Raw genomic sequence first — 21,222 nt, 5'->3', positions numbered from 1 at the left:
TTGAAATTGGTAAAACTAGAAGGGAATCTTTAAAACCACTGAAGGAGGGGTGCCTGGGAGGCTCAGTCGGTTGGGCATTTGCCCTTGACTCAGGTCATGATCCTGGGCTCCTGGGATTGAACCCCACATCGGGCTCCCTGCTCCATGGTGAGTCTGCTTCTTCCTCTCCCTCTGCTCTTACCCTTGCTTGTGTGCTCTCTCTCTCCTGCTCTCTGTCAAATAAATAAAATCTTAAAACAAAAGCAAAACAAAAAGCACTGTAAGGGATCTCCTGGTTCTTGGCAAATGTGCTTATGAAAAGGAAATTCAGTAGTTTTCATGCTTGAGGAGAACCCCTCTCCCGCACATCATTATCTTTTGGAAATACATTTGTCTTTTTATTTGCATTTTTCTCAAGTTGTTTACAATGTTTATTTTTATGTGAATTCGCTTGTGCCACAAGCCTTTCATAACAGTTATCCTGAGGGCAGGGACTGTGTTCTCTTTACCTTCTACCTCCAGCACCTGTTTGAAGGCCTGGATGTAACTGGTTGGTGGGGAAGATTTGCACAGTGAATATGTGGCCCACCGAAGCCCACACTGATCTCTCTTTCCTTGGGTTCTTCATTGCTTATTATAGTTCTTTGGCAATTCATCTTACATGGACTTCCAATAACCTGTTTCTCGTGTTTGAAATTTTTTATTGCTGAGTTTTGGGCTTATATCTTAGTTATAGTATACCTTCTTGGGAAGTAGGGAATAAGTTCGAATTTACTGCACTTGCAGTCTTCTGGAGTAGAAATGAAGTCTGCCCATTTCCCAGAGGAGAGAGGTTCAGAGAAGCCAAGTAACTTGCCTGAGGTCTTGGGGGTGTGATTTGGAGGGTGTGGGGGAAGGGAGAGGCAGACCGGTGTGATCAGAGTTCTGGTCATGAGCTTCAGGACCCAGTCTGTAAAGTTCTTGAAGTTGCAGGACAATTATTTTCTGAATGCCTTCTGTGCATCAGGGTTGTGTTCTAGGCACTAGAGAGCAGATAAAACTCTGCCATCTCGTTCTTGAATTCTGGTAGAAGAGTATATATCATATATACAGTGTGGACTGGAAGAAGAGGCCAGAGGCAAGAGATGTGAGGAGGCCATTGGAGACCTCTAAGGCAAGTAGTAGGGAGAACAGGCACCTGGGAACTGGCTGAGGGCATGGAAATTAGGGTTGCAGTCTTTTACTATTGCTAAGACACTAAAAATGTCATCTAGTGTCACCTTTTGTCATATTTTAATGCCATAAAGAGTAAGAGGGATGTGACCTTTCATAGCCCTTGCCTAAAAAAAGATAGAGGCATAAACCTAATGACAAGCATCTGTGGGTACACACGTGTATATGGGCGGTATACTACCACCTTTATTTTTTCTCATTTTACTGGACCAAGAAAAACTAGTTTGGCACTTGATCAAATGTGGAGAGAAAAAGAGACAAAGGGCCAAAAGTACATCTGAAATTTCTGTCTGGATGGCTTGGCTTACAGGGTAAGGCTGCCAATTACAGAAAACACAAACAAACAAAAAGGCAACCTTGGGGAAGAAAGATGGTTTGGGGGGAGATGAGGTATTCTGTGTATATATAGAAACAGAGCCATCATTGCCTGGGATTGTAGAAGTGAGGCTGCTTGGCGATGATCTAGTTCAGTTCCCTCTCTTTACCCATGAGGAGATTGAGCTCAGAGATAGTGATTTGCTCAAGGTCACACCTGAAGTAAGTGCTAGAATTTTTACTATCTTACTGCTATGTAATTTCCTCAATACACTACTTACTAGTATTGTGAAATGGACAGATTTTCTATTTCATGGCACTCATGTAGGAATTCTTAAATGTTTGTTCCCCTGTTACATGCACACTGGGTTCTGTGCACTAGAGAGACTGGGATGGCTTGGCAGGATCCTTGCCTTTAAGAAGCTGAGAGTCTTGGATAAATAATCGCTGCTATCTAGGGCGATAACGGTTCTAATGGTGATCTGTACGAATGGAGAAGGCACTTAGGAGGAGGGGTCAAGTCTGCTGGGCTGCAGTGGGACAAGTTATACTCCAGAGTAGCTGTGAGCCCTCATTTGAAGCATGTCTAGGAATTTCCCAAGAAGACCTGGTGAGGTGCATTTCTCTCGGCAGAGGGAAGAACATGAGTGAAATCCTAGAGGCGGGAGAGAACTTGCGTGTCTGGGAGCTATGTGGTCTTAGGTGCTGCTGGACTCACGCACCGAGGGGTGGCCTGGGAGGGGAGGTAGTGGTGGTGGCCTGAACTGTTGCTGGTTCCCCCGTACCTGCTGCAGCCCAGGGTAGGATGTCAGTTTCATCTTGTAATTCACTACTGAGGAATTTTGTGCAGAGGGGTGATATAGTTAGGTTTTCCTAGTTGAACAGTCTTTCAGGGTAATGTGGAAGATAGGTTGAGGTCTCCCGGGTGGGTTTGGAGGTGGGACCAAATGTCAGAAAAATAGATAAGAGGCTGCTGGAATTGTCTGGGTATGAGACACCATGGGCTTTGCAGTGTTGTGGAATAAATACAGCTTTTTTTGTAGAATGAGTCAGATCCTGACTCTGGCTCTTCCTACCTCTGTGACCCCTGTCATTCGCCTTCTCTGAGCCTCTCTCCTCATCTGTGAGATAGGGGAAATTATATCTGTCTCGTATGATCATATGTGCCTCATACGATTATCTGAGGGATAAACGAAATAACATGTGGAGAGAATTTAGCACAGTACCCGGTGCATCATATGTATTTTTAAAAATGGCTCTTACGGTTACACTGTGGTTATCAATAATACACTTGGGGACTGGAGGGGAATGAAAAAGGTTAGGAGAGGTGTTTAAGAGGTAGAGTTGGCAGGCTAATACTGGATGCTAGAGGTAAGGGAGGAGAAGGAACTTTGGAAAATGCCCAGGTTTCTGGCTTGGCAAGGAGTAGATGAGGGAGGGATATGGGGTTTGGTGGGTAAGTGCTGGGGGCGGGGAAGACATTTTGAGTGTGGAGAGCCAACGGGACGTCTGCTGGGGGCGGTAGATGTGGGTCATGAATCAGTCGTCAAAGACGGGTGGCCGGTGTGATGGCCTGGGAGATTCTCTTGAGTGATGGTGGGAGAGCTTTCAGGGAAGAGCTGTGGGAAATAACCAGAATTTAAGAGGCGGGTGGAGAAGAGAGGGCCAGAGAAGAAGTGCCCAGAGAGGCAGGAGCTGGAACCAGGGCAGGGGTTGGAGGTGGGAGACCTGGATGCTTCAGGAAGCACTTCAGGAAGGAGATGCTCACCATGACAAGTCTGAAATGCTTCTGACAGGTGAGGTGTGTCATACGGGAGATGGAGTATTCTCGCTGGGCTTGGTAGTTAATCAGAACTTTAGGGAGAGTGGCAAATGGGGCATTTGGAAAGTGGAGACGGGGAGTGTAGACTGCTTACCGAGGACAATCAAAAGAGAACAGGAGTACAGATGCACAGAGACAGTTAAAGGTATGTGGCTAGGGCCAAGAAGAGGGGATTCCTTTTTGTTTGATCTTGGTTTTTTTTTTTTTTTTTTTGCTTCCATTATTTATTTTTTTTTTAAAGATGGGAAAGATTTGGCATGTTTATATGAGGAAGGCAAGGAGCCAGCAGGGAGTTTAAAGGAAAGGGAAGGGGTGAAGGACAGCAAGGTCCAGGAGGAAGCAGGAGATGAGGGAATGGAGGGTAGTAGCCTCGCTGTGAATGGGAGCAACACTTCCCTGAGACACTTAGGGTAAATGGAGGTGGCAGTGTATTTGAAATGTTGTCTTTAAAGGCTACTGTAGCAGGCACCTGGGTGGCCTGGGTGCCTTCAGCTCAGGTCATGATCTGAGGGTCCTGGGTTTGAACCCCACATCAGGCTCCCTGCTGAGCTTCTGTCCCTCTGTTCCTCCCCCCATGCACTCTCTCTCTCTCTCAAATAAATAAATAATCTGTAAAAATAAATAAGTAGGTAAATAAATATATAAAGTGATAAAATAAAATAAAAAGAATAAAGGCTACGGTAGCTACCATGTTAATTACTCAGCGTGTAGATCTAGACCTGTGTCCCCATGGCACATCCTGACACCCTTTTCCCTCTGTTTGCCTTCTAGTTGAGGAGCCCCCGTGTCACTTACAGCCCCCAAGCCTCCTGCGGACGTCAGAGGTGGAGATGAGAGGTTCCGAGGATGCGGCCGCTGGGACAGTGTTACAGCGGCTGATCCAGGAACAACTGCGGTATGGCACCCCGACCGAGAACATGAACTTGCTGGCCATTCAGCACCAGGCCACAGGGAGCGCAGGACCCGCCCACCCCACGAACAGCTTTTCTTCCACGGAAAACCTCGCTCCAGAAGACCCACCAATGGTCTACCAGGCGGCGCGCCAAGAGCCGCAGGGTCAGGAACACCAGGTGGACAACACGGCGATGGAGAAGCAGGTGCGGCCCCCGCAGCCTCAGCAGAACAACGAGGAGCTGCCCACGTACGAGGAGGCCAAGGCGCAGTCCCAGTTCTTTCGGGGGCAGCAGCCGCCGCCGCCACCGCCGCCGCAGGGGACTGTCGGGCACGGTTACTACATGGCCGGGGCCGGCGGTCAGAAGGCCCGGACCGAGGGCAGGCCCACGGTGAGCCGCGCCAGCAGCGGGCAGGCGCACAAGGACGAGGCGCTGAAGGAGCTCAAGCAGGGCCACGTGCGCTCTCTCAGCGAGAGGATCATGCAGCTGTCGCTGGAGAGGAACGGTGCTAAGCAGCACCTCCCTGGCTCTGGCAACGGAAAGGGGTTCAAGGCGGGAGGGGGACCCTCCCCCGCCCAGCCCGCGGGGAAAGTGCTGGATCCCCGGGGTCCTCCGCCCGAGTACCCCTACAAGACCAAGCAGATGGTGTCCCCCGTCAGCAAGAGCCAGGAGCACGGACTGTTCTACAGCGACCAGCACCCAGCGATGCTGCACGAGATGGTCAAGCCGTACCCCGCCCCTCAGCCCGCAAGAACGGAAGTGGCCGTCCTGCGGTACCAGCCGCCCCCAGAGTATGGGGTGACCAGGTGATTCTCTCTCGGGCCCATGGGTTTAACCGGGCTTTTCGAAATTTCGAGATCATGTTCTCCGCGCTTGTTATTTTCAAGGCGGGTTGGGTTTCAGCCATGGGTTTTTTTTTTTCCCTTGCGCGTGATACTTAATAAGGCACTTCTGGACCAGAATACGTAGAGTGAAACAGAACAGAGATCAATGGAGGATTGTCTCCAAATGTAGCAGAAGGCGATCGGGGATTTATGAGTTGAGGGGAGGAGCCTCGGTCTCTGGCCATCCTTGGGAGCTCTGCCTAGTGGCCAGGCAAAGCGGCAGTTTTCCTGGCTGGCTCTGTGGACAGTGTCCAGACTCCTGGAGCTTATTATTACCATGGGGTTTTATGGAGCCATTCTTCATTGTAGATTTGAAAGGAAAACATAGTCTGAATGCTAGAACAGTGGAGCTAAAGGGGCCATAGAAATCTTAGAGTTTCACCTCTGTATTGAGCAGATGAGACACTAAAGCCTGGAGAGACGCCTGCATTTCCGAGGTCTCCCGCCCTCAAGGACCTCATCTCGCTGTCCTGGTAGGACCAGCCCCTGAGCCCATCACTGCTCTGTAGGGGCTGTTTGAAGGCAGTACATGGAGTGCTTAGAACCAGAGAGATTGTATGACTCACAACCAGAGGCAATGGGGAGAGCCCCACAGAGGAGGTGACGTCTAAGCTGGGTCTTAAAGGACCAGTAGGGTTGTGGGGAAAGCATGTGAGGAGATGGGGTAGCAGAACACACTGTGTGGGGGGAATGGGCTGGTTTGGTCTGGAACACACCCAGGTACCACGGGTGGTTTAGGGAGTGGCCAGCAGTGGCAGAGATGTGTTAGAACACGGAGCAGAGACCAGCCGGTCAAGGTCTCTGGGAGTCCTTCTATGGAGTTTGGAATTTAGCCATAAGCAGTTGGGAAAGCCAGTGTTTCCAGGGAGAGACTCTGTGTGTGTTTATTAGGTTGACTTCAGTGGCGGTCGAGGATGGATCAAAGGAACAGGACCAGAGGCCATGAGGATCTCCAGGGACAATTTCAGTAGTCCAGCTAAGAACTGGTGAGCACGGCCTACGTTGGAGGCTGGAGGTACAGTGGAGCGTTATGTGCTGTGAGAGGCAGAAAAGTCACACGGACAGGACTTAATGACTGATTAGACCCAGAAGCTGAGAAACAAGAGGCCAGTTGGAAATCAAACTCTCAAGAGAGAAATTGGGTCTGAAGGTACAAATTCGGGAGTAACGAGCATTTCAATGCTGCCAGGCTTCTTGGAGAGAGGTGGAGCAGGAGAAGGGAAGGCAAGTGACTACTGCCTGTTCTTGGCTATGTCATCATTCTCACAAAGGGCTTTATCTGTCTGTTGCCAAATCAGATGAGTTGAGTTTTCCCTGGGGGACCCCAGCGGCTGTGTGTAGAGTGCACGTTGGCTGTATGTCTTCTGAAAAGGCAGTGAGTGGGCCTTGGCAGAGGGAGAGAGCTGGCTCACCTGCCCTCGGCTTCCTGACCGCTGACCGATTTGAGTTTCGTGGTTATGTTCCTTTGCGCCTAAAGAGTTATCTGTTCGTCATTGATGGCGGTGGTTTTGAAAGCTGCAGGCTGTGAGGTCCGTACATCACAGACTCCTGGCCACCAAGGAAGGGCCACTGAGTGAGGTCATGGAGTCCCATCTCCTGGCTCTTTACATTGTTCAGACTTCACAGCTTTTGCCTACTGATGGAAAGGTCCAAAAGGCAAGTGAGACAGAGCATAGAGCTTATGACAGAAGGAGCATGTTAGGCTGGGAATGCCAGCTTGGAAGCAGGATAGCACCTTGGAGAACTCTGCCAGGCTGTGGACCTCATTCTCCCCAAAGGCGTCATAGTCTGACTGAGGAATCCAACATGGGGCCTGCAGGGCTCTTGTTTTTTACCCTTCCATAGTTCCTCAAGCCACAGGAGACATTTGAACTTTAAAGCTGTCAGGTTTGAAGAGGGGGGAAGAAAAGTCTTCCTATCTCTGGCATATGTGCCACATTGATTCAAGAGACTTGTTTATAGTCATCAAGGGTGTTTATCACAGGATCAAATGAGAGTTTGTGATGTTTCACATTTTTTCCTGAACATTTGACTCAGCCTTTAGAGCTTGCTAGAAGGTGGGGACATCCCCAAAGGAAGCCTTCCTCTTCTCTTTGGCTTTACAGCAATGCATAACGTGGGTCATTTTGTTTTTTTGTCATCTGGCCGTAGGTGAGCTAGGAGGTGGGAGACAGGATAAGAGCAAAGAGAAGCAGCAGTAAGAGATCTACCCAGTTACTTGTGGAAAGTGTCATTTGTCTCAAAGTTATGACGTCAAAAAGAAGAAGAAATGCGTGAGGGATTTGAGCTAATTGCCAGGCTTGGTGGCCGGACTGACACAGCACATCAAAATGGCCCCAGAGAGGTAACAGGCCACTGAGGCTCGGCCCCAGAGCTGAAAGGCCCCTTTGTGAGCCTGGCCATGGCTCACCAGCATGGCTCCAGCGGCCCAGCCCTGGGCCGACAGAGTCAACAAAGGTACATGCCTACCAGTCCTGCCGCAGACACATCCAGCGTGATCTGAACTCCCAGGGTGGGATCCGAGACTCAGCAGTGTGCGATCTTCGAGTTTCCTTCGACCCAGGAGATTTGAGTTTCGTGGTTATGTTCCTTTGCACCTAAAGAGTTATCTGTTCGTCATTGATGGCGGTGGTTTTGAAAGCTGCAGGCTGTGGGGTCCGTACATCACAGACTCCTGGCCACCAAGGAAGGGCCACTGAGTGAGGTCATGGAGTCCCATCTCCTGGCCCTTTACATTGTTCAGACTTCACGGCTATTTGCCAACTGATGGAAAGGTCCAAAAGGCAAGTGAGACAGAGCATAGAGCTTATGACAGAAGGAGGAAGAACTTGGGAGTTCTTGGCTTCATTGCTGACCCACCATAGCTTATACATGTACCCTCCCTGACCTGCTAAAGGTGGAGATGTGTGGTGGTTTGTTGTAAAGCACTTTAGTCTCTTGGTGGGAAACCCCAGGCAGAAGCTATCAGTTACAGCCTCGTTGACTTGCTCCAGGTTGGCCCCTGTGGTGGGTGAGGTAGTGAGGCTGGCAGAGATGGGGAGACTAAGGCCCTGCTGAGGTGGCTGGTGGGGACCTCCAGGGAACAGGAGCTGGCCGAGGAGGAAGGCTCTGGTTTTATTCCTGCCCCATCATCCTTTTTCTCCAACCTGAAAGTGGTAAGGGATATAAAGGAGGACAAGGTGAGAATCGAACGGGTTGTTCTATGTAGAATTGTGCTTTAAAAAAAAAAAAAAGCCCGCATTTGGGTGATAATTCGTACTCACTTTGTGGAGAGAGCATTCTAGAAGCACTGACCGCTGTCAGAGCAGTTGGGAGGACGTCAGTCAAGTGCCTGTTTGCTTTCCAAAGAAGTCTGCCCATATTTCTGAAAGTGGAAACCGAAAAGGTAAAAAAAAAAAATCACTCAAAGTAGCCTACTTTCTTAGTACAACGACTGTTAACATTTTCCTCTACACATTCATTTCTTTGTGTGTTATCCTCATAGATTATATTCAGTGTAGTATCTTGGCTTGTTTGTGCTATTGTCGGTACTGTTGTATCACATTCTTTCTACAATAGTATCTTAGCTTGTTTTAACTCATATTGTATCAGTGCTTTCTACAATACCACGCACTTGTTTTCCTCACCATCCTTTTTATTGCTGGGTGATATTTTATAAAGTATATAATTTACATCATCGTTTCTACAAATAATAGAGTGAACACAATCATGCATATCAAGTTTTCTGTGCCCTGACTCCTGACACCTGGTCCTATCCCCTAGGACCCCTAGGAGGGTGGCTCTCTGAGTGCATGATGGGAGGGCCTGCAAGAAGACCCCAAATATTTAAGACTTGGCAGTGTTTCTGAAAATTGGTGTGCAGGTGGAGCTAAAAACAGAAGGACCAACTGAATGTCTGTTTCGAGAGTGCGTGGAGCCCCCGGTCCCCTTCTCACTCAGGTTGTGGCTGGCTGCCCTGTCTGTCCTTGCCCCAGGAGAAGTCTGGGGGTCTGTTCTCTGGAGGGGGTCTCTGAACTTTTGGTTCACTTCTTTAGAAATCATTATTTAGAGTTGAAATTATTGGGTAAATTGTAACAAACATTTAATGACTTGTGATACCAGATAACTTGGTAAAAATCGTTACAGTGTGTAGGTCCCTGCCCTGTGACCAACCTTAGTCATTGTCATTACAAAACCTTTGCTCACTTAATGGGCAGATAGTGTTGATTCTTTATTTTACTTTGCATTATTAGCTGGGTTATTTGGAGGGTTGATTTAACGGTTAATTTAACCTTGCAAATTAGCTGTTTTTGTCTTCCGTTTGTATGATCTATATATTATAATGGATTCAGAACACACTAAAACCTGTGTTCTCTATCACTGGCCCTGACCTTGCAGTGTCTAGAACTCCATCTGTACCCTTAGCAGGGGGCAGTGGAACAGGACTAAAGCTTCAGTGCCTTCCTGCGCCAGGCACTCTGTGTGGGTGACCTTCCTCTGTTGTCACTGCATTTCTGAGGGGTGGGCACTGTCACTGTCCCTACTGGATGGTAGGGGGGGATCCATGATGTTCATGGTAAGCACTGAGGCCCAGACATAAGCATAGGAAGATAGTTTTACCAGCTTTCCAAGAGCAGAGAAAAGAGTGGTAACTGTTGATTAATATTTTTTCCATATATGAATGTATTAATTGGATTTTTAGTATGTGAATGGATCCCTTATAAAGGCACGAATGATGGCATTTTTGACCCAGCCTTTTGTCTGGGCTGATAAAAGCATCTTACAGATGATGTCAAGCAGGAGGTGCTGCGGACCTCCTTGCAAGGAGAAGCTTGTTTGGTTCTCCCCCCTCCCCCCAAACCCCACCGGGCCAGCCATCCCCACCACCCTCCTTCCCAAAAGGGCACAGGGTGACAGTTTCCTGCATCCAGAGAGAGAAAGTATGGTGTAACTAATGTCCTAAGTCGCTCATATTTTCCTTTAAAAATGCACAGTGCATTTTTCCCCAGAGAAACCTCCAGGGCTAGTTTTATTTAGGATAGATGACATCCTCTGGGAACATGCCAAATGAGGGTACAGTAAGGAGGGAGGCACCAAGAGGGGACACAGCCAAGGAGTGCATGTGACAAATGAAAGAGAGAGAACACCTCTCCCCAAGAAACTCATGTTGATCCAACTGTGTAAGCAGAGTGCAGTTTAAACCATGAACAAAGACAGAAATAGGTGGCCAAGAGCAGGGCTCACTTGGTGGGGTTTGGAATGTGCTGTGTTAAAGAATGTTTGGTGGTCCCATCTTGCTTCCACCTGGAAATGTCTGGAGGAGGGAGGAGAATTTTCAGAGTAAGTGTATATCCAGAGCGATAAGTTGCAGTTTATAGAGTTAAGAACATGAATTGCTATGGAGGACAAAAGGTAAACCAGGTCCAAGGTTGTTGGATTAAAAACTATGTGTTGCCCTTAACAGAAATGAGGCCATGGAGCCTTATTTAAATTCCACCAGCTAAACATGTGTTTTGAATATCGGCATTAGAACTCAGGAGTTTCTACAGCTTTTAAGCTGGATTATGGCTAAATGAGCCAAGAAACATGCTGTTTATTCTGCGAAAAAGCTCTGCAGTATGGGAATTTCAAAGGCTAGGGTCAAGTTCAGGTTATTTTCTTAGGAAACGTAACACAGTTCCAGCTATAATGCGTGAGACCAGTGACTTCTTCAAACAAGAGGATTGCCTCTGTCCATCCTGCATGGAAATAAATCAGATCTTCGTTTACACAAGACTTGAGTCTTAATTTGGGCATTTATGAGTCTTGCTGGTGTCTGCACAATCAATGGGGGCTGGCAGGGAGGATTTGGGTTTGCATGAAGATTTGAGGGGTTTTGAGTTCTGGCTCTTCCATTTTGTAGTAAGTTGCGTCAGTTCTCTGAGCCTCAGTTTCCTTATCTGCAAACTATTACAGCTCATTTTTTCTAAAACCCATTTTTCCCCCCCAACAAAGAGAAAGAAGGAAAGTAGAAATTATCTGCAGTCCCACTATCCGGAGATAATCAGAGTTCAGTAAGCTTTGGCTGTGTTGCCCCCAGGGTCAGAAAATCAGAAGAGAGTACTCTAAGTGAGAAAACTCTGCATAAACAGGAGGTATTTTTGCTGAAGGACGGGTCTTAACTCTTTAACCTCTTCACCACAGGCCAAGAAGCACTTTGTGATTTCATCTGGTTTTTAAACTCTTTTATCTCATTTTGTTTACTTTCTCTGATTATCACAATAATGATGCAGATTTTTTGGCTTATCTTCAGTTTCTAATTTTTCTATAGCATACGTATATCTAAGTAATCTTAGATAATGAATTTTTAAAAAAGTAGCCACATGTGTCCATTGTAGAAATTTTATAAAGAAAAACAGGACAAGGAAGAAAAATCCATAATCCCATCACATAGCTTGAGCCACTCTGACTTCTTATTATAATTCCTTCCAGTCATTTTTCTCTGCATTGTGTTTCACACGTACTAGGTGAAATCCTAATATGTCTAGATATGATTTGAAAAAAGTCCTTTCTTAGGGACTCAATGGAAGCTTACTGAACTGAATTGTTAATGTCAGTACTGAAAAAAGTTGTTTTGATTTTATATCTCTATTAATAAGTTTGCTTTGGAATATGTCTTTAGCAGTCTGCATTTTTTTCTTTTGAATTCCTTGATCACATCCTCTGCCTGTTTATCCATTGATGTTTATTTTCCTGACACGGTTTGAAAAGTTTTTAATTTTTAATTGTTAATCACATGAGCCAAATTTATTAAATGTTAGCATGATGGCCTAATTTCAGATGAACATTGAGTTTCATATATTGAACATAACTTGATCACCTTTGACGCCTGGGAATATAGGGAGAGCAGGGAGGGGTCTGACTGCTGGTCTCTTTGCATGAATTGCTCTGATGGTCACTGAATTCTGGAATTATCTCCCAAAATGAGGCCTTTTGTTGTACATTCAGTACAGTCTACAGCAGTGCTGTCCAATAAAAGTATAGTTACAAGCCACACGTGTCTACTCAAAAATGTTTTGGCAGCCACATTTTTTTAAAAGTTAAAAGAAAACAAGTGAAATTAATTTTAAAACATAGTAAAGTTAACCTGTTAAAAACATATTTTTAAAAACACGTTTTAGGGGCTCCCGGGTGACTCAGTGGGTAAAGCCTCTGCCTTCCGCTCAGGGCATGATCTCAGGGTCCTGGGATCCAGCCCTGCATCAGGCTCCCTGCTCAGCGGGGATCCTGCTTCTCCCGCTCCCTTGGCCCACCCCAGCTCGTGCTCTCTCTCTCAAGAAAATAAGTCTTTGAAAAAATAAATAAAAACACGTTTTAGTTAGCTAAAACCATGATCATTTCAACAGGTAATCCACATTGAAAGCTATTAGTGAGACAGCTTACATTTTTGGCCCTGAGTCTTCTGATTTTGATGTCTGTCTTCTACAATTCCTGCACATTTCAGGTGTTTGGGAGCACACGTAGCTCGTGGCTGTTCTTTGGGACCACACAAGTCCCAGAGGAGGTAAGACTCTGAGAGCGAGTGCCCTGACACATTCAGACATCGCCTTTGAACAGGCTCTTGTTCTCTGCTGTGCTGCGGGAAAGTTCTTAGAGGCCCAAGGTTCTGTGGCGCTGTAATAAGCTTTGATCCCTTACTGAGTCGAGCATTAGGGACTGCGATCCTCATCACATGGGGTTTGAAGAGGAAGGGACACTCAGGTGGTTCTTCTTGCCTTTCTCTGAATACCAATGATCAGTGTGTGGTAATGACAGAGACTAACGTGTTTAAGTGCTTCCCTCAGGATACACACAGTGTGGCATGCTTTATATTCCTTGTCTCATTTAATTCTCGCAACAACCCTGTGAGGTAGGTATGATCATCTCGTTTAAAGATGAAGAAGTTAAAAACTCACCCGTGAGTCCATGGTTAGAAAGAAGCAGAAGCAGAGAAAAGAGACCCTGTGCTGAGGAATAGGGCTCTCCTGTACTAAAATGGGAGGTAACCCCCGTGTGGTGGGAGTATGATGGGTTTTAGGTCCCCCCCAGTTGAAAGGCTCCCCCTTCTTTTTTTTTTTTTTTTGTTTTGTTTTGTAGTGAGATCGCAGCTCTGTGAATCCTGAAGTTTGCACACTTTAAAAATAAGTTAATGTATGACGTGAGAGCAGTGAATGCCCAGGTTTGTGAGAAATCAGTACAACAGTATGACATGCTAATGTGACACATTATATCCAGGTGTCACATAAATATGGAAGTTTATGAACGAGCTTGTGTATGAAGGCCTGTGATGTGCACAGAGGAGCAAATGGACTGGTGATTACTTGTCACCAATGATCGTGTTTTCCCAAGTCAAATAACATCATCACTCCCATTTTGAGCTGCATTTTGTGACCCCAAATACATAAGAAGGGCAGTGATGGGGCACCTTGGTGCTCAGTCGGTTAAGCGGTTAAGCCTCCGACTTGAGTTTGGCTCAGGGCGAGATCTCAGAGTCCTGGGATGAGCCCCACATTGGGCTCCACGCTCAGCGGATGGTCTGTTTCTCCCTCTGCCCCTCCCCCTGCTCGTGATCATCTGCACTCTCTCTCTCTCTCTCTCAAAAATCTTTAAGAAGAAAAAAAAAAGTAGTGACATGGAGCTATGTTATTATACTGGCAACATCAAGATTTGAGATTCTACCTAGAACCGATTATCCAGAACCAATCTAAACATCAGAGGTCTCTTCTTCAATACAATGTTGAGGGTTTAGCCATTATTTGAAAGCACATCAAGCATATGTTGTCTCCCTAATTGCTCCTGGGCTTAGGGGCCGAATCAACTGACACATGTGTATTGGGTACCAACCTGGTTTAAGCCATCATCTTCTACCCTCAAAAAACATGCATGCTAAAAATTTGGGAGAAAAGACACATGCATGAAAAATTAAATAATATTACCTTTAAAATGAAAATTCAGGAGAACAAAAGACTTAATATAGGCCAGTGGTGGCAGGTTGTGACAATCGTGATTTCAGCAGGTTGTCATTTTGGAGGAAAGAAGTGGCTACCAGTTCTGGGATCAGGCTCTGTGCATATGGCCCGAGTCATGGACGATGGAGGGCCAGTCTGCAAGAATTTCCTCCATGACCTCCATTTTGTCTCATAAATGTGACTCTTTAAATGCTGTATTTTTAATACCTCACTGTAGATGTGGCTTTGCTCAGACATATTTAAGCAACTGGTCAGTTACTGGTCAGGTGGGTGGCACTTGGGAAAAGGTCACTGTCTTCGGCGTTCTGAGGCTCTCAGTGTGGGTGTAGGTGCTCACAGTGGGCCCCAGGACCTCAGGAGTGAAGGACCAAAGGGTGGCTGCCTTCTCTCCCTGCTCTCAGCAGGACAGAGAAAAAGTGAACTGTGAGGACTTTCGAATCAGAAAGCCTGGGCGTGGCTCTCCTTTATTTTCCTGTTCTCTCTGTTCTGGTTCTAAGTTGCCATCCTGTGCTTTGTTCTTCTCATCTTAATAGGCTGATAATGAAACCTATTTTAGAAGGCAGTTATAAAGGTTAAAATGAGACGCTGAATGCAAAAAGTGCTCAGTAATTGTTAGCCGTAACAGAGGAAATTTATTGGACTTATGCGTGCCATGCTCGGTGCAAGGCTTTTTATTAGGGGCTGTGGGATTCAGATGGTAACAGTAATGGTGATTATAGCTCACACTTGTCCAGTGCTTACTTTGTGCCGGCCTTTGTGTATATTATTAAGCCCTCAAGTCCTTTAGCGTTGAGCTAAGTAGTACACAGTCCCAGGAGGTCAAGGCCCGTGGTGGCAAATAAGCTGGCTCTGTGACTTCACAGAAGGAAGTCAGGAACAAGTAGTAGATGATTACAGCATCGAATTCTACTCGCAGGTGTTTCTCAATGCATACTGGTTCCCATCCTGTCTTTTTCCCTTTTCTTTGTGTTCTTATTGCTTGGGATGTGGCCGATCAACAGCATTATCTTTGGAAGCTGAGGATAGGTGGTTTCTGGTATGATCTCGTGAGGAATTGTCTGGTTCTGTTACACTCTTTCCCCCTCATTTCCACTAAGCCCAAATCTGCCTGGTCCAGATCTTTGATCTCACCAACCTGCTGGCAGAGTGGTGGAGCCAAGGAATGGACGTTTGCCGTCCTCCCCGCCCATCGTCCATGGTGATGGTCTGTTTATTGAATGTGTAACTGAGTTATTTACAAGGCCACTGTTCTCCTTAGTAGAAGAGTTCCCATTTTGAAAAAGTGAGTTCTTTTCTGTTGCCTAACCTTGGCAAACACCCTTTTCTGGCTTTGCCATGCAAGTGACTAGTTGCCATCATGGATGACTTAGGTTGGCATTCAGGAAACACTTCCTTTTGTCCTAGATGGGAAAAAGATGAGAAGATAAGCCCACCTCTGACCATGAGTGAGTCCCAAATCCCTGAGTTTAATAAACGTGAAAAGATAGATGCCGTGGCCTGTAGTTGCCTGGGCCAAAGGGAGCCCCCAAGCTTTAGACAGTAGAGATGCAGGATCATCTGTGCCCACCTCGGCCCCAAGGAGACGTGCCACATCTGTTCTGTCTCTTCCCGAAGACTTGCCCATTTCATTGGATGGTACGATTTGTGCGAAGCCCCAAGTCTAAGAGTGATTTTTAAATTTTCTTCCCCTTTTCTCTCACTGTGCATGGTCTAACCGATGTCTCCCAAATCCATCCCTAACTGCCCTTCTGCTACGGCCTTGTGAGACTCCCATCGGTTCTCATCGAGATCACACGCAGCCTCCCTGCGGGGCGCCCTGCATGCGTTCTTGCCCCTGTGCGCCTCATCTCTACACCACCCCAGGGGGCAGCTCCTCCATGGGCATGGACTACACTCTGAGGGCAGGGTTGGCCTTGGCTTACAAAGGCCCTTTCCTCTTGCTCTCTCTGCTCTTAACTTGTCCCGCTTTTGCTGGCCGTGCTTCATATCCATGGGTCTGCCTGTGCTAGGTCCTAATGTAGGTCCCATACACCAGCCAGTTCTCCTACCTGGAATGTTCTTCTGCCTCCTCCTTTACCCTCTTGCCCCAGCCATGGACTCCTTCTGTGTGTCTTTCAGACTTCAGCTCAGTCACCCACATCCCCTTCCCTGCCCTCCCAGAATGAACTAGCCATTCACTGCCCCCCGTCTCATGACCTGGTTTGGATGGCTCGCCTGTTTCTGTCTCCAAGAATGGAAGCTTCATGAGAACAGGGCCCTGGTAGCCCCCGCCGCCCCAGCAGTGCTGATCCAGAGGGAGAACACATTACCTATCAGTGGGTGAGGGCCTGGTCCCGCCCTCCTTCGCCAGCACAGGGATGTACACCAGTGGCCTGGGGTCTCGCTGGGGACTTTCTCCTCCCACTGCGTTCCTGGGGTCTGATGCCTGGTCTCCACTTCCCTTGCAGCCGCCCCTGCCAGCTCCCTTTCCCGTCAACGGTGCAGCAACACAGCCCGATGTCCTCCCAGAACCCCCCGGTCAGCGGGCCGCTGCACTCCGTGTCCTTGCCGCTGCCGCTCCCCATGACCCTGGCAGGCCCGCAGCCCCCACCAGCCGCTTCACCCAGTCAGCAGCTCGGGCCTGATGCCTTCGCTATCGTGGAGCGAGCCCAGCAGATGGTGGAGATACTCACTGAAGAGAACCGGGTGCTTCACCAGGAACTTCAGGGTTACTATGACAATGCCGACAAGCTCCACAAGGTACGTGACTTCCCGATGGAAGGAGAGGGAGAAGCAGGGTCTCTGGGAGCGTCAGAATTTTTTACTGTCCATCAGAGGTGGACGCTGATGACCATGGGCTGTCAGTGACCCCTTATTATGCCGGCACCGTGCAAAGCTTTACGGAGACAAATGAATAAGACACAGTGCATGCCTTGGAGAAGCTTCCAGGCCAAAAGAGGGAGCGTCCTCTGAGCTCATCCCTGCAGTAGAATGTCAGGTACGGTGTGGGGGTGGGGTGGCCCTGGAGCCGAGACACAAGAGTTCAGTCTTATTCCCCTGGGTGGACGGTGTGGAAGAGGGAGCACCAAGGGGAACACAGAGGAATGGATTGAGAGAGACAGGGTTCTCAGGAACCATGTGATTGCCCCTTGGGGTTCATCAGCTGGGCTCTGCAGAAAGCATCGTGGCCTCCAGGCTGCAGGTGAAGTCTGAGCGACGGCCTGTTGTCCCTCCTTCTGTCCGGCACTTGTCCGGCAGGGAGATGCCGTGCAAGTCCAGCCTGCGTCCTTACCACGGGACTATCGGAGTGTGGGGCTTTACGCCAAGAGCCACAGTCAGTGGGAGAACTTCCAGCAGGATGAATGGCTGTGGGCAGTGATTTCATGATGTCCCACGTGTCAGGACCTGGAAGACTTCTGGTTGCACGGAAGAGGTGAGGGGCACCGGCATCAGGATGTGGCAGAGCGGGAGAACCACAGAGCCCTAGAGTTTCCTTTCTGGAGGTCTGGAGGCCTGTGTGGTGGGAGTGACCCTCTAGGAGTCTAAGTTCCTGGCTCTGTCCTGGACACCGAAGGGCTTTCATGAAGAGGAAAGGGCAGAATAGAAAGCCCGCCTGACTACAGGAGCATTGCCATTTGGTTCCGTGTGATGGTTAGTGCTCCCGGCTGGCTGGCTCGAGTAGCGTTCCCCTCTCAGCTGGTCTTCTTGCTGGTCAGCGTTTCTGAAGCGGGAGTTCCTCTTCTTTCCTGGCAGTACACACTGGGAACAGTGGGCTTGGTGGTGCCAGTGTTTTCAGGCAGAATCTGCCCCAGCACGTTTGTGCAGAGCTTCCGCCCAAAGGGTATGGAGCTCCCTGGAGTCAAGACCAGACTTGGCTCAGAGACCTCCGGATGCCTTTCCTGGAGGGGAACGAATGAAAGCCAGAGAGAAAGGGGCTGCCTGAAGTTTGCGGCCCCACCCCCACCCTGGTTGGACCCCAGAAGCTGGGAAACAAGCCCGTTGTCTTGTGGCCTTGGCTGTAAGTCCCTACTCAGACCCAAGCTTGCCTCAGACACCTACTGGGGCAGATTCCTTCTAGGCGCAGTCTGCACGTTAGGAAGGAGCTCCCCAACCCCTCCTTGGAAATAAGTCGTTCTTTCTTCTCCCTAGTGAAGCCCTGTGGCAGAGAGGTCCAGGAGTTAGGCAGACCCACTTGAGGGCAGTTTGGTCCTGGGTCTTTCCACATGGATGTCTTTGAATAGTGGAAAGTGCAGAATTTGGGAGGTCTTGTTATTCTTGGTTGATTTTTATTATTATTATTATTATTATTATTATTATTAACATATACTTTTTACTGACCCATCACGAGCATTGCTGTCTTGATTTTGGTGCACATTTCTGTTTTGAAAAACCAAATCAGTCTCCCAGGGGCTCAGCTTCCCCACACAGGCGATGATTCTTAATCTTTGGGGCCAAAAGGATTGCGATGATTAAAAAAGGAAAAATCAAAAGCGGTTTCTCTTCTGGAACTCAAAACTCCTTCAGTCTCTTGAATATTACAAATGGTTCTGTGGTTCCTCCGCGTCATGAGTCAGTCATATGTCAGACTGGATTTGTCAGTTTGAACACACAGCTTTTAATGGAGCCCGCTGTGTTCATCAATTGTCCCGAACTGTTGTCCGCAACCAGCACCAAGAGACACAAGGGCTGCCTGAAGGCTGTGACATAACCTTTCGCAGCTTGTGCCCCCGAGGTGGGCCTTGTCCCAGGTCCTCCGTATGCATGGGCTGCCCTGCTCGGCCATCTGTCAGGACTGTTGGGTGAGGGACGACCTCACTTCTCAGTGAGGATGACCCTGGTTTTGGTGGAGACACACGTGGCTCCCAAGGACGGGTCGCCCTGTGCCAGCAGTAACATCCAATCTGGGATACTCACAGTGTCGGGACCCTTCCAGAGATTCACTGTGAGGGCAAAACCAGAAGTAGATGAATTTTTAATGACAGGCCTTAGCCTACATATCCCGTGCCAGGAACACAGCGGGAAGGAACGGCTACATGCGGAGCCTGCCAGAGCGCGGCCTATCTAGGAAGACCCTGTTTCCAGAGAGGCACAAGGTGGTGATTCTCACTGCTAGTGTGGGACCAACGGCTCAGGACCCCTGAGAGAGTAGTTGTTTGTCATTTTTCCTTTTGGCCATGCATTTTGCTTCTCTTTCCTCCCGGTTTCCCTGAAACCTAATTAATGGACAGAGTTTGCAGTGGGATTGGACCACGGGTCTTTGAGGGGTTCGGCCTCAGAAACCATCAGGACCCAGGTGGGCATGTGAAGGGAAAGAGCCAGGTATTTCCTGTTCCCCAGGCTTGCCTGAGTGGAGACCCTGGTCTTTGGTCAGCAAACAGTGGTGGCTCTGATTGGGCGCTCTGTGGCTGAGACCGCAGGCCGGTCTTGTCCTGTGGGTCTCTGGGCTGTGCACATGAAGGGGCTCAGGGAAGACACCGGTATCTCAAGCTTAGAGTAGCTGAGCTTTTCTCTCTCTCTGCTTCTGGTTCTTTTCTGGGACGGGGAGTGCTTCTCTGTGGGACCCCAGGGGCTGTGCAGCTTGGCCGGAGAGCTTCCTAACACCGGCCTGAAGGGAAGGCAGGTGCTGTGGAGGCAAACCCGGGGCTGTCTCCATAGGATCCTCCTGGGACTCTGAACTGGCCCGGGTGTTTTCATATCAAAACCAACCTATCCAGCCTGCCCCTTGCCTTCAGCAAATGTCATGGGAAGCTTTGGTGTTCTGGCCGGGGGGCGGGGGGGACAGATGGTTCCCATTCTGAAGGAGTGTGCAGTTGAGTCATAGACTGAAGTGAGACCAAAAATTCTGAAAATGATTCTAGGCCAAGTTCTCACCCCTAGGGATCCTTGCTTCGTGTCCCTGAAAGGAGACCATTCATTTTTCACTTGAATGTTTCCAGAGGAGAGAAGCTCCCTCCTACTGGGCCTATTTCTAGAAAACATAGTTTGGATATTCTCCCTTCTGTTGAATCAAAGTCTGCATCCCTTGGATTCACTCCATTTCGTCACAGCTCTGTCCTCCCTAACACACTGAAGGGGACAAACGTCTCCATCACGACGACGGGAAGCTGCCGTTTCCCACAGGAAGTACCTTGTCCTGCACCAAGACCTTTGCCCTTTCTCAATGGGTAGCTCCCAGCATGTAACCATATCCCAGTTCCCGATTGTTTTAGGATTTAAGATAGTAAACTGTGCTGCCCTGGGGATCCTGCAGTCTCCTTGTATAAAGTGTGCGGAGGGACGCTCTTCCCGTGCAGGAGAGAAGCCACAATCGGGAGCAGTTGACCCGTGCCTGAGTCTGGCTTGAGGAGTGACCTATTTGAGGAGTCGTTCATCAGCCTGCGTTTGTGTCAGGGGCAGGGTGCAGTGTCAGGACCAGAAGGGCCGTTTCTGCATTCAAGGAGCTGACAGATCAGAGACGTAAAGTACATACGCAGGACAGAATTCCAGCCAGATGAGAGTACCGTGAAATCAGCCCGCAGAAAGTTCCCCTGCTCCGTGTCCTGGAGGCAGGCTCCCGGTTGTCCTGGGCTTGAGCCAGCAGCAGCAGTAGCCTGGGGGACGCCTCAGCGTCTCTGCTTCTGAGGACTAGGTGACACCCCCTGGCCCGGAAGGGAACTGTCCCTGAGGCATCCCCATTTGCCTGAAAACAATGGCTCCCGCCCTCCAGTCTTCTTCTCATCCCTGGACTTCCTGTCATGTCAGAGACATGCGCTTTCTTTTGTGGCCCTGTGCCGTGGCTCCCGCACTGTCTTCTGACTAGAATGCGAAGCCCTTTGGTCATTTCTGCTTGGCAAAGTCCTGTCATCCTTCGAGGGTTATTGGAAGGAGCATTCTCTTTGAAATCTTTCTGAAAGAAGCCTGTTCTTACCCCTGCAAAGTGATTTGTTTAGTCTGTGAGAACTTCCAGAACCACCACACCCCTTATCTTGTTGCCTTGGAGAAGCGCACATGTCTAGGGAGAGGCCAAGGCTAGACTGTGAGCGCCCTGGGACCAGAAATTATCATTACCTCGTTCTTTGTCCATGGCACCTAGACACACAGAAAAATGCATAGTCGATACCTGCTTTCTTAGGATGTGTATTACTTACAGGGGTCTCAGCAGGGGCTTTCTGATCTGAGCAGTTGGGGTGCAG

The 21,222-nt window shown here is 48.6% G+C and overlaps 1 protein-coding gene across 11 annotated transcripts in view; it reads left to right on the top strand.

Annotated features, from left to right (window-relative positions):
• AMOTL1 (angiomotin like 1) overlaps window positions 1–21,222 on the top strand; it is a 153,571-nt gene that overhangs the window by 87,084 nt on the left and 45,265 nt on the right. For all 11 annotated transcript variants that reach the window (XM_044258293.1, XM_044258284.1, XM_044258287.1 and 8 more), the window contains 2 exons: window positions 4,100–5,027; window positions 16,519–16,810. In XM_044258293.1, the coding sequence (XP_044114228.1) occupies window positions 4,100–5,027; window positions 16,519–16,810 (1,220 nt within the window). The remainder of the gene's footprint in view (window positions 1–4,099; window positions 5,028–16,518; window positions 16,811–21,222) is intronic.

The sequence above is a fragment of the Neovison vison genome, chromosome 7 (genome assembly GCF_020171115.1).
Source record: "Neovison vison isolate M4711 chromosome 7, ASM_NN_V1, whole genome shotgun sequence".
NCBI lineage: Eukaryota > Metazoa > Chordata > Mammalia > Carnivora > Mustelidae > Neogale > Neogale vison.
Note: the sequence above shows the minus strand (reverse complement) of the source record. Positions and strands in the feature narration are given on the sequence as shown.